At 39.6% G+C, this 13606-nt stretch overlaps 1 protein-coding gene across 1 annotated transcript; it reads right to left on the bottom strand.

Annotated features, from left to right (window-relative positions):
- Positions 1–3752: 3752 nt before the first annotated feature.
- LOC127520291 (5-hydroxytryptamine receptor 3A-like) lies at positions 3753–13401 on the bottom strand. The gene is made up of 7 exons (XM_051908265.1): positions 13398–13401; positions 12239–12243; positions 11494–11600; positions 11052–11229; positions 10451–10685; positions 6132–6323; positions 3753–4744 (listed from the first exon to the last, which is right to left on the bottom strand). The coding sequence occupies exons 1-7, from the start codon at positions 13399–13401 to the stop codon at positions 4455–4457; spliced, it is 1011 nt and encodes a 336-aa protein (XP_051764225.1). The 3' UTR covers positions 3753–4454.
- Positions 13402–13606: the final 205 nt, after the last annotated feature.

Genomic DNA, 13606 nt, shown 5'->3' with positions numbered 1-13606 from the left:
GCGCCTCGTAGGAAGGGGCAGGGAGTGGCTGTCAAGAGGAGCATAAGTTCTTTGAACCAAGTCAGATTGGGCCAATAGGGTGCAACTAACAAGATCTGCTCCTCGTCCTCCCTGACTTTGCGCAGTGTCTGTGCAAGAAGGCTCACTGGGGGAAACGCATACTTGCATAGGCCTCGGGGGCCAGCTGTGTGCGTGTGTGTACGTGCCGAGGGTCCCCTCGGTCAGGGAGTAAAACAACTGGCAATGCGACGTGTCCAGAGAAGCAAACAGCTGGACTGCCTGGGGATGGAGTCTCGATTCTCTGGAATTACAGGCTATCGTGAGAGTTTGTCGGCTGCATGATTGAGCAGGCCCGGAATGTGAATGGTACAAAGTAACCTCAGATGCTTCTGACTGCAAAGAAGGAGATGGCGGGTGAGTTGCCACATGCAGTGGTAGCGTAGACCACCCTGATGGTTGATGTACGCAATGGTCGCAGTGTTGTCTGTACAGACCAGAACGTGCTTGCCTTGTAGCGGCACTTTGAAGCGGCCCAGTGCAAGATGTACTGCTAGCAACTTGAGGCAGTTGATGTGTCAATGCAGTTGGGGACCCGTCCAAATACCCGAAACTGCATGCCCGTTGTATGTGGCCCCCCAACTGGTGGCAGAGGCATCCGTGTAAACCACAGCATGCCTGGACACTTGTTCTAGGGGAACTCCTGCCCATAGAAATTAAGGGTCCAACCACGGGCTGAAGGTTTGGCGACAGTACGGGTTAAGGGAAACCCGGTGGGTGCCACGCTGCCATGCCCGTCTCAGGACTTGACCATGAAGCAAATGCTGAAGTGGCCTCATGAAGCAATCCGAGTGGCATTACTGCAGCTGTGGATGCCATATGCCCCAGGAGCCTCTGAAAAAGTTTTAGTGCCTGTCCTGCCTTTGAACAAATTCAAGCAGTTCAACACTGACCGAGCACATTCCTCTGTGAGGCATGCTGTCTGGTTGACCAATCCAGTTCCATACAGAGAAAAGTGATCCTCTGCACAGGGGAGAGTTTGCTCTTTTCCCTGTTGACCTGAAGTCCCAACTGGCTGAGGTGACTGGGCCAGTATGAGCCAGTCATCGAGATAGTTGAGAATATGAACGTCACATTCTCTCATGGGAACAATGGCTGCCTCCGTGACCTTTGTGAAGATGCGAAGTGACAGGGACAGCCCGAAGGGAAGGACTTTGTACTGATATGCCTGACCCTCGAACGCAAAGTGTAGGAACGGTCTGTGTCGAGAGAGAATTGAGAAATGAAAGTATGCGTCCTACAGGTCAATCACTGCAAACCAATCTCAGGGACGGATGCATTTGAAAATGCGTTTCTGTGCATTAGCATTTTGAACGGGAGCTTGAGAAGGGCCCAATTCAAAACTTGCAGGTCCAAGATTGGCCATAACCCACCGCCTTTCTTGGGTACAATGAAGAGGGACTGTAAAACCCTGTCTTTATATTGGCTGGAGGGACTGGCTCTATCATGTTCTTCACCAGTAGGACTACGATCTCAAGCATATCCACCAGGTTCAGCCAGAGATGTTGTTCCTGGACCGTCATAGTGGACATCGCCTGACCCAAGTAGCGTGCAGTGACTTTCGGCGCTTGTAAGGTGAGGTCCGTCGCTGAGCACAGTTCCAGCATAACACCTGGGTTTGAACTACCCTCGTGCAGTTCCTTAAGCACTTTGACCTGGTAGACCTCCAAGAGCACCATGGCATGAGTAGCAGAGGCAGCCTCTCCACAGGCTTTGTAAGCCTTGGCCCCAAAGAGGATGAGAACTTACAGGCCCGGGAGAGGAGACGCAGATTACCCCTCCAGGGGGTAGCGGCCTTTGGCCACAATTGCATCGTAACCGACCGCTCCACCAGGGGGATCGCCACGTACCCCTTGGAACTATCCCCGTGCAGGGTAGTGAAGGGGGCAGAAGCACCAGACCGGTTTCAGCCAGAAAAAGTTGCTGTCCACAATCTAGTAACCTCCTCATGCACTTCCGGAATGGAACCGGGGCGTGGTGCTGAGAACCAGCACGGGCCGCCCAAAGAGACCAATCATCCCTCCACTCGAGCCCTACTCGGTGGCCTAGGAAAGCATAGCTGTCAACTCTGGGTCAGGTTAGGGTGACGCTACAACACCCAAAGGAGGCAGCACAGCCAAATCTTCATCCCTGGAGGAACCAAGCTCACCCTTCGATGCAGCGACTGACATCCGGTCATCCGTCGGAGCCCCAAAGGAAACGACTGGTACCCCACAAGAAGGACCAGCGCGCTTATCTGGAAGCTCCACAGCTTGCGGTGTGCTAGAGGAGTGAGGGGCCCATGGAGATCAGGTCACCAAGGCTATTAGCTGAAGTAACCCTTTTCTGGTGGCCACCAGAAGAAGAACTACATTGGGGAATAGGCGAAGGGACTCCACCTCGTTTGAGGTGTAAGCTCTTTTAGGGAAATCTAGCTCTCTCTGGTGCTGAAGTGCACCAGCAGGGATTAGTGCAGTCCGCTGTGTGCACTCACTCTCATTGAAGGCACAACCTCTCTCAGGCTGAATAAACAGCAAAAACTCTCAATCAACTCTCAAAAAAAGCTGTGAAAACAGCTGTTTGAATGATGTTCAGATCATGACCACAGCTGAAAACACTTTCACACAACAGGCTTGTAGAAAACACTCTAGTAGACTTACAGCGAAAAGCTGAATATGCAATGCATCCGCTTCCGTATTTATACCCACACTGCGGGGCGGAGCGTGAGATGCAAAATCCACATGCCAATGTACAATGGCTCATTTAGTTTACACTCAAAGTGGATTGGTCTCTCAAGCTAGATCCCAATTTGTCGGTACAGTTCCAACATGACATCGAACGTGTCCGACAGAAAGGGAATTAAACATAAAATTGCTGATTTTTTTCTTCTTTTTATTAAACAGTGGTTTACTGAACAAATTGTGTCTCTCTCTAAATAAATTCAATTATGTTTTATTGATGTCTTTCCAAGGTTGGAACACTGGTTGAGAACTTATCTATGCATAGACCATCTGTTCTGCGCTTTTTTTTTTTTTTTTTTTTTTTTTTTTTTTTTGCAGCATTGCATTACCGCCCATGCCCCCTTCTGGATTGGAGTGTGCAGTGTGGTATGTACTGTATATTTATATACAGGTGCATCTCAATAAATTAGAATGTTGTGGAAAAGTTCATTTATTTCAGTAATTCAACTCAAATTGTGGAACTCGTGTGGAACTGGGGAGGCTAGCTGCTTCCATTCTGTGGTGTGTTTCACGGTGTGCTGATACAACTTCCCAGTGGTGGGTGTGCGTGGTGTCTGCTTTGGTGTGAAGTGAGTTGGGTTTTGGACGACCTCCTGAGTTGCAGCTGGCCTGCCTTGTTCCCACTAATCCTGGCCCTGGAAACTATTTCTACCATTGTGGGTGTGTTTTGTGAGAGAGAATTTTAATCAATGCTGGTGATTTTACAATAAAGTCTATTTTTGTATTGATACTCACGTCTCCCTTATCTCTTTGCCTTCAATTGGTGAAACTTATCTGTGTGTCCTTTATTGGGAGTTATTTCCCTGGCCTCCCACCAGGGTGGCGTAGTCGGATAAATTTAATTGTGATTAACATTCCCCTCCATTTGGTACTGCCACATCAGCATTTTGGAAATTGTTTTTGTGTTCATTGAAATATTGTTTAAAATGTTACTTTTCAAAGGGGGTGTACTCATTTATGCTGAGCACTGTATATATATATATATATATATATATAATATATGTATAAGCATTCCATCACCATAATTCACATTCTATTTTGGGGGTGGTTTGGGGGTGATATGTAATATCCTGATGTTTTTATAAAGTCCTAAATGTAAATATGTAAAGGAAGTACTTGTACTGAACTGTAATGAGAAGGTAAACATCCATGGTGCAACAATTCATGTTTTGTATAAACCCACTTAGCATCTTTGAATCTCATTGAAAAGGTCATGGTCAGTCTTGTTTGGCCTTTTTTTTTAATAGTTTTTTTTTTTTTTTTTTTTTCAAAAATGAAAAAGTGTCACTTTTCAGAAATCATACATATTTGTTGATTTGATTTATTCATTTTTTTTCACTCGTTTCAAACAACAGCAAGAAGGAATTTTTTTTTATATATATAAAAAAATTCTCTAACCAACCTGTATTTTCTCAAAAGACCAAAAACAGTGTTTCTTGAAACAGTTCTTCTACCATAACTTACTAAACTTTATACCTAATAAACATCTGACAACAAGCATTTATGCTGATTAATCAGTTGGATTACAAAAAACAATCAAAACAAATACAGAACTTAACATTGACAGAAAATCTTCATTACAGACTATTTAATTTAATAAATGGCAACTTGTTTTTACAGGTTCAGTGATCATATACACTCAACAGCACTTATTTTCATGTAGTTCATTTATGTCAATTATGCATTTTTGTTGTACCAGGACAGCCAAATGACAAAAATAGTAATGAAACTCACTGAGAGAAAGATAACATACAGCCCAAAAAGCAAGCGGTCAATGACTTGACCCAAATGTTCCCACTCATCTGCGCTCTCATCAGTTTTAAAATGTTTATTGACCTGCTGACGGATGGATAGTAACTCGTGGCTTATCTTCCTCAGTTCCTGAAGAGTAGGAGATGTCTTATAGACCGCTTCGCTCTGAGGAGTGTCAGCTACGGGATCACAGCATTTGGTCTCAGTTCTGTACTCTACAGGTACAAGAGAAGTTTTTGAAATAAATATATATATTTTTTTTTAATACATGAATAGAATACTCTTAAATGACACATGGAAACAGGCACGTGCAGAGGGGGGTGGGGTGCTTTGGGGGCTCGAGCCCCTGCCCTTTTTCGAAATTAATCAAAAGTGTCCCTCTCAGACAAATAGCAACGATAATATTGTGGTCAATAAAACAAAATGCATTTAAATTATAATTAACAATAATGTATAGTAACAAATCACTCAAAAAGCCGGAAAAACAGTCAGTCTGAGGCGATGTCATAACACGTTGCTATGGGTTGCGTCTTGCGTGCGTTGTAATTGGCTGACTGTTTTTCCACAGTCTGTTCGAAACCTAGGCTCTGGAGCCAAATATGGTGAGTGCCTATATGGCGAAAAAAATATACCAAACATTTTTTTTTTTTTTTTTTTACTTTTTTTCATCAATAATCAAAGCTAGTGTGTTTAATTAAAAATCTATATATTACATATTTTAAAATATTACAATATTTATCAATGCCCGTTTGTCATGTATAATACACCAACCAATTGTGATATGGCACAAGAAGTTCAAATTTCATTGGACAATGTGAAGTAGAGCGGTAATTTTCCATTCTAATTCATTAATCGGTTGAAAATTACATGGACAGTTTACTATTTGAGAAACTATCATAATGAAGCCCAAGTGCCACCTACAGGTCTATTATGTGAAGTGTAGGCTGGCGAAATGGTGACGTAAAAGGACTTTATTATATTACTATTTTTGATAATTATGTAGCATTATGAAAAAAGTCTCTTAAGCTCATCCTGCATTTATTTGATCAAAAACAGCAATATTGTAAAATATTATTACATTTTAAAATAATGATTTTCTATTTTAATATACTTAAAATATAATTTATTCATATAATTTATGCTGTTCTTTTTTAACATTTTATTCATCAAATAATTCTGAAAAAAGTATCACAGGTTATAAAAAATATTAAGCAACACAACTGTTTCCAACACTGATAATAAATCAGCATATTAGAATGATTTCTGAAGGATCAGGTGACACTGAAGATTAGAGTTATGATGCTAAAAAATTCAGTTTTGCTTCACAGAAATAAATTATATTTTGAAATATATAAAAATAGAAAACCATTATTTTAACTGTAATAATGTTTCACAATATTACTGTTTTTTTTCTGTATTTTTGATCAAATAATTGATGAGACTTCTTGCAAAAACATAAAATAGTAATGTATCCAAACTTTTGACACACATACATATTATATATATCACATATTACATATAATATATATATATATATATATATATATATATATATATATATATTTATAGGCAAAAAAAAAAAAAAATGCATGTAAGACCTACCTTCAGGATCACAGTTTTGGTCACTGCATTTCTTGCTTAAAAAAACAAATTTAGCAAGGTAGTTGAGGAAAAGCACCTTGGCCCATTGAGGTAACGGTCCATAGTGACTGGAGCCACACTGAATATTTACAATAAGAATTGTCTCCAGAAGACTGGCCACCATCAGTGCCAAGCAGAGAGAAAAAAACACATCTGGAAAGAGATTGAATATAAAAGAGAGGAAATGTAATGTCATAAAATAAGCTAAAACTTTACAATATTAATTCCAGTTAGCAAGAGAGGAAAGGAGTGCTTTAAAACTGTCATAACCAGCAGTGACTGTGACAAGTGACAAGAAACCTTTGGCCAGATTTACTAAATGGCAAATTTGACTACAATCCCATTAAAGCACCAAAGGGAGTAAAAGTTTTGAGGGTGATCTACAGACAATGTTCAAATTAAAGAACACAGACGCAGCCAGCTCATTTCCATAATGACCAACACAATCTACCAAGAGCAGCACAAATTAGCAAAAGGTCGCAGCAAATTAAAAATAATGTGGCTTAGTAATTGATATGTTTGGATAAAATCTTCCTCTGGCAAATTAATTAACACTAGTGGAGAAAATTCTCTCCCCTCTACCACACACTCTCTTTGTTCTCTGCCATGCCTCCTTCTAGCAGCAACTATTGCAGTCATGCCAAGCACAAAATGGGCTTTAATTAATGGTGCCAATACTGGTAAATCATGTTGCATAATTAATTTAAATAAATGAAACTCTGCTCCCATAAATTTTGCATCTGAAAGTGAAACTTTACAAATGCAAATATAGCTGCAAACAGCAATTACAGTGTCACATGCACTCTGGACTCTGCCCCACTTTCTCACTCACCTGCTTTCAGTCTCCTAAGTACTAACAAAACTCACCTGGTGAAAAGCACCAAATCTCACAGTCATAAGTTGTCTGGCCTTGGTAATATTCTGGGACTCAACATTTTGCTATCCTGAACTCTCTCCTGCCTGTTTCTTTTGTTATTCTTTGTCCTGTTGTTTGGAATTATCTCATGATTTGTTTGATGCTGGATTTACCTGTATACTTCCCTGCCAGAGGACTCTAATCTGTATCTGTTCAGTTAAGTTCCTGTTTTTACCCATCTTTTTACCCATTACCTGCAATCATTCTTTGGATACTGTTAAGCCTCCCATTTATTTGTTATTTGGAAAGGACTGAAATTACCTGTTAATACTTGCCTGTTAAAGATCCTTAGTTGTAGTTAGTTGTAGTTCCTGACATTGTGGCTTTCTGTTTACTAAAGACTCTGTGGGAAGGGAAAGACTGTTACCTGTTGATACTGCAATGCCAAGATCCTTAGTTGTAGTTCCTGGTACTTTGGCTATACCTTTTGTTTCCTGTAAGAAGAAAAGTGATCATTACCTATTTTACTCGTCTGTTGGTAAGTGCATCTACCTATTTTGTTAAAGCCTACTTACAGTTTACCCACCTGCTTTAGTTTTTTTTGAGAATAAATGCCCGCAACTGGGTCCTAACCTATTTCTGAGTTGGTGTCATTACAGAAGGCCAGACCTTCAATATGGACCCAGCAGGAGAAGTTCTGTGATCCATATGTCAAGATGGCAGTAACATAGAACCATATGTGGAGGAATTTGACTAATATTGGCCATCTAACCACCTTGGAAGACTGAGATTTGATGGATTTGGTCTGGAGTCGATTAGACAATCACATTGCACCATTGATACCAGTAGGCAATCAGACCCTCTCCCTGAAACAGTATCTGGATTGGGTGCTGTGGATATGTGGCTCTCCTTACATGGTTGGTGATGTTTATGAGGTTCAGCACAACAGTGCCACAGAACAACTATTCTTCTGTGCCCAACCCCTTCCTATGTGGCAAGTCTTGTTACCCAAGCAGGTATCAATCACCAGAGCCAAGCCAAAGTCTTGTCATGCCAAGTCGGCCAAACACCGTTCTGAGTGAGCAGTTTCTGTGAGTAATAGTCTGGCTTCTAAATTGGAAGATCTTCCCATCATGTCCATCCAAAGGGCTAGGATAACAAGCTCTGCACTGAATCCATTTCTAATAAAGAGCCCCTTACATGTTCCATGCCAGCCCACTAGTCTGCTCTAGCCCAAGAACCTAGCTTCAGAGTCTGATCCAGCCCTGGAGCACAGTCTAGAATTTGCTCCAGAGTCTGCTCCAGAATACACTTTGGCTCCGGGAGCTTTGCCCAAAGTCCAGACAAGTGTTGGCCATAGAGACCCTTCCAGAGGTTCCTGCCTCTTCTGTTATGACCAAGGAAGTTGTCCCTGAATGCCTTGCCTGTTCCATCTTGTCCAAGAATGCCATTCCTAGTTTCCTTGTCTCAGCCACAGAGGCCATTCTGGGTTCCCAAGTATCAGCCTTGATGGCCACCATTGAACTCTCTGTTTGTAGTCTTTTTGTCTAATTAGGTGTACTGAGGCCGGCCATCCAGATATCTTCAAGTCAGCCGGCCCCCCAGATGTCAGCAAGTCAGCTGGCCCTCCAGATGTTCTCAAGTCTGCTGTCAGCCTGCTAACCAGGGGTCAGTTTCTCCACCTGCACTCCAGATTTCAGCCAGTCAACTAGTTCACCAGATGGTACATGTTCTGCAAACACTCCAGATGGCACTGTAGATAATCTCTGTTCAGCTGGCATTCCAAAAACTCTCATGTGACCCAATATATATAAATCTAGAGAAATATTCTGCCTGGTCCTCTCTACTTGCCCTGTCCTGGTGGTTGCCTCCACTACCTGCTCCATTCTGCTGGCCACCTAATCTGCGTGGTCTACCCTGGCTCCCCAAATCTATCATGTGCACTCTGGACTCTGCCCACTTTCTTTCTCACTCACTCACTCACTCACTTTCAGTCTGTGTTTTCAAGTGTTACCAAGACTCAACTGTGGCTCATTATACCCAATCCTAAGATTACTAAAAAATTAAGAAATTTGTATAATGCTGAGCCAAGTCAACCCTTGAATGTACTTGGCATACCAGTAACAGTTTGGATATTGCATCATATGGTATTTGAACCCCCAACTTTCTGATCAAGTGTTCATTGCTTATCACCACGCACCACTCATCAAATTTTTTTCAAATTTATTCATTATACTATTCATTACTATCAACACAAAATTCATAACTTTTTGCCAGCATGGTCAGAAGATCTGAAAGATCTGAAGGACAAACCCATCAGAAGTTACAAGCAAAAAAAGCCATTTGTATCTCCGGATCAGTTGGTGGCGCTGCACCGAAACTGCATGTTGCCTCAGGCGATGCTTGTAATGACAAGTACCAAGTTTGGTCTAAATGCGATAAAGCATTGCGGAGATACAGCCTTATGTCTATTTTCGCAAGCGCTACGTAAAATTAGTTTGTGCATTTTTTCGAAAACAGTTTGAGAAATTGACTTGTATTCCATAACATTTTGTCGGCATGGTCTGAAGATGATCTGGTTCAATGTTTGTGAAAATCGGACCAACGGCCTTGGAAGAGTTTGAAAAAGTAGGTTTTTCAGAAAATTCAAAATGGCAGGAAATTTTTCATGACTGAAAATGACGTCATAGAGTGCAATCCCAAGGAATCAGAGGAAGCTAAGTAATCAGAGCCAAGGAATCAGAGGAAAAAATAATTTTGTTTCTAGCCCTTATGGTTCAAAAGTTATTAGCATAAACGTGAGTGAAACTTTGGACAGGTGATGGCGCTAGAGGGATTGAATTAGAGAATCCAAAACCGGTGTGGTTAATGTTGGGACTGACTTCTATCAGTGTATTAAATGGGCTGCCATAGACTTCCAGAGCGAAAACGGAAGAATAAAAATAAGAACGCCAACAATAGTTGCCTATGCACCTTCGGTCTTGGCCCCTAACTAACAATTACAATAGGGGCTTGGCCCCTAATAAAGTCAGCTGCAAAAATAACTGTCCACGCCTTTTCATCACTAATTTCTCACTGCGTGTCTTTAGTAAATCCTGACAGTAGTTTTTAATGCCAAAAAATAGTACCTTCGGTCTTGGCCCCTAACTAACAATTACAATAGGGGCTTGGCCCCTAATAAAGTCAGCTGCAAAAATAACTGTCCACGCCTTTTCATCACTAATTTCTCACTGCGTGTCTTTAGTAAATCCTGACAGTAGTTTTTAATGCCAAAAAAAAAAAGGGTTTGCGTTGGCACAAGCAGTTAGTAAATCTGGCCCTTTAGTCACTTCACTTGAGCATTTTTCTTTCAGTGAAGACCAAAAACTTGTCATATGCCTGGTTAGGACAAAGTGTAATGCTACAACAAAGCTCCTATACAAACTTATGAGAGGTAAGGTGTTTCCTGTGACGGGCAGCAGGTCGTTCATTAGCAGCAGGAACACAGTGTAACCCAAGATGAGGGTCATTTTGAAGGCAGAACGATCCACATTCTGAGGTGGTAGAAGAAAGCTGAATAGATCTACAGCAATGAGGAAACAGCTGGGAATCAGGAGGTTCACCACATACATGGTGGGTCGACGGCTGAGAACGATCTGATTAATAAAATAATATAAAATGTTAATTTACATTCCAATAAAAGTTCATTTAATTAAAAAATGGACAATAGAATTTTTAACCCAATTTATCCTTATACAAGTTATACAAATTTAACTTCTGTGTGTTCATACATAGTAAATGAGTGTATCAAAAGAAGTTTTTAGCTCTTCAGGAAGGATGGTAGGTTTTTCAGCAAACATGGCGATTAGCTCCCACTCCCCTTTAGTTTTCATTGCATCTAGGGATTTTTTAAGTGTTTGCGCAGCTGGTTCAACAAAAGACAATTGAACATCCACCGCTGTAGAGAAGACCAAACCAATGAGAGATGACATGGGTCACAAAGGTACAATAGTAGTTATAACTGAAAATCTACCCTTCAGTCAAACCAACTTACCATTAAGCTTGTATGAATTAAAAGTAAATGAACAGTTCTGAATATCGAATGGAAAGGTATAGATGTCCATGTTGCAGGAACTGATCACATGAATTGGAAGATCATCCATTACCAAACCAGTATGGTGGAGATAGAGGTAATATGTGTCTGGGGCTTTATTTTCATCCATGCTTCAAAGTAAAAAAAAAAAAAACAGCATTAGGAATGAGTAGTATGCAAGACAGTAATGTTAATCTATTCTATTACAGGGCACTCCTTCTATTATCTATCATATTTATTTAAGTTTTTGAGTAAGCTTTTTAGTCAAATGCACTAAACTGCAAACAAGTCTTGTAACATTTCATGAGATACAGGAGAAAGATTTCAGATTTGTGTGCAATGATCAGCATTGACATACTGTAAATCATATAATAGCTTGATACTTTTGTACTTACAATTCATTAATAACAATATCAGGCCTCCACAGTTGTTTTCTTGGCAGTGAGATTCTGTCTGTTCCACATTCAACGGGATCCCAACTCAAACCTTCAATATTCCAAAACTACAAAACAAAATATCATTATAATAAAAGCTGCATGAAATAATGGGAAATCACACTGGTTTAGAAGCCTAAAGACAACTGCAAAAGGTCTTACCAAATACACCCAAATGAAGGAATCAAATATTTGAGCTTTTTCATCCTGAAAGAGAAAAATTAAGAATGTACGCAAGTTTTACCCCCACAATTGCCAAAAGACCTGCTCTCTAACATTTATTTCATAATTGATATCATTCACAAACCTACTCAATATGACAGCAAGGTGGCGAGCAGGAAAATCAAGTGTTCTTTAAATGAAAAACTTTAAAGAGTAAAGTTTTTTGAATCTATATAAAAAATAATTCCTAAATTTTAGGGACTCCTCAGGGTTCAATGCTTGGTCCCGTCCACTTCTTGAAAATACACAACCTCACTCAGCCCTGTCGTCACAAAGGCACACTGCCTTTACTTTTCCTATCACTGCTATACAGATATGGAGCTCATTTTGTTCCGGCTAGTCAACCCAACAAAGTCTGCTTGTATTTCTGGTCGCCTTGCCTTTTCAGATGCTTGCCTCTGCTCTGATTTTTTTTTCTTATGTGGCTCACTCTCTTGTCCCAACTCCCACACGTTTGATTGCCAGTGATATTAAATAAACTTACCACATCTAAAATTCCATACAGAATGAAGCTCACATTGATGTTGGTGGGAGTTTTCGGGTTAATAACTGGCCTCATATCAGTTTTGCCAAAAACATTCTCCTTCAGGGCTACTAAAAGAGCATCTGTAGTCGGTTCGGAGCAGTTAATAGTCCCTGTAGGTTTCACTAATAGTGCTGTAAGAATAAATTAATATATTAAACAAAATAACAAGAGATAGTCATGAAAATCTGGAAGCACCGTTTTATGCAAGTTCAGTGAAATAAGTAAAATATCAATTGAACATCTTTTTGTTTGAATTTGAGACTGAAAAGTGGAGAACAGTTTATAATAACTTTTTAGAACAGCATTACACAAACATCATTTTATTTAATGCTTTATATAATGCTTGGCAGATCATCAACTGATCACTGAAATGTATCACTTAACATTTATTATTTATTCAGTTCCAAAATGAAAAATTCTCTCATCAAAATGAGTCGAGGGTTAGCAAAAGATGACAGAATTTTCATTTTTTGGATGTACTTCCTTTAACTTAACATGTGTTTTCATAAATACAGTATTAAAATCTACACAAGCAACAACAGTAACCATTAAGCATTACATAATTTTGTTAATTACCTTGTTAATTAAAGCTTTTTAACTAATTTGATGTTGAAAATGATTTGATGTGAGAACAGCTGTATTATTATTAATGAAAATCTAATTTCTTCTTACACTGCATTAGGAGACAGTAGATAATGAGCTGGAATTGTGGAAGACTGGCTGTGAATTCAGCAGCCTGTAATGATGATATATTTAACAAGTAATGTTAATGAGTCAAGGAGTAGCATTTTATACTACAATGTACATATTACATATACTGTGTAACATGTTCATATATTATAACAAACACACAAATGTGTAAACTGCTCCTGGAAATGATTACATATTAAATACATTAAAACTGTTCTTTCCATATGTAATGACACCATAATGTACAGAAGATGAACTACAGTATATTATTAATTACAATCCTTTATCTTATAAACATGCTATTTACATAGTTTACATTCAGTAGACACATGAAATGTGCTTGCTTTTATGAGGTAAAACACTGTTGAAAAATCTGAAAAATATCAGAGATTTACATTAATGCATTACTATTTTAAGACTGTCTTACCCATGATCTTGAGAGCAAAGCTACAGCCATCACCTTCCCAAGAATGTGAAAACAGTTGGCAATGAATATGCTATAAAATAAAATGTATTTTTAAACCTACAGTTTCATGATGTCTGTGATTTAAATAGAGTGTCAAACTATATACCAAAACTGATTTGCCTAGATATGTTTCTGTATCCCATAAGTCTGAGAAGCCAAAAATATGCAAA

Source organism: Ctenopharyngodon idella, chromosome 10, assembly GCF_019924925.1.
Source record: "Ctenopharyngodon idella isolate HZGC_01 chromosome 10, HZGC01, whole genome shotgun sequence".
Classification (NCBI taxonomy): Eukaryota; Metazoa; Chordata; class Actinopteri; order Cypriniformes; family Xenocyprididae; genus Ctenopharyngodon; species Ctenopharyngodon idella.
The sequence above is the reverse complement of the archived record's forward strand: the minus strand, read 5'-3'. Positions and strand labels throughout refer to the sequence as shown.

Excerpts from the sequence above, each read along its gene's own strand:
- LOC127520291 (XM_051908265.1), bottom strand. Across the intron at positions 11,230-11,493 it reads GATATTGTTATTAATGAATT|CATGGATGAAAATAAAGCCC; the intron begins GTAAGTACAAAA and ends TTTACTTTGAAG. Across the intron at positions 10,686-11,051 it reads ACAAGCTTAATGGTAAGTTG|ATTTTATATTATTTTATTAA; the intron begins GTTTGACTGAAG and ends ATGTAAATTAAC.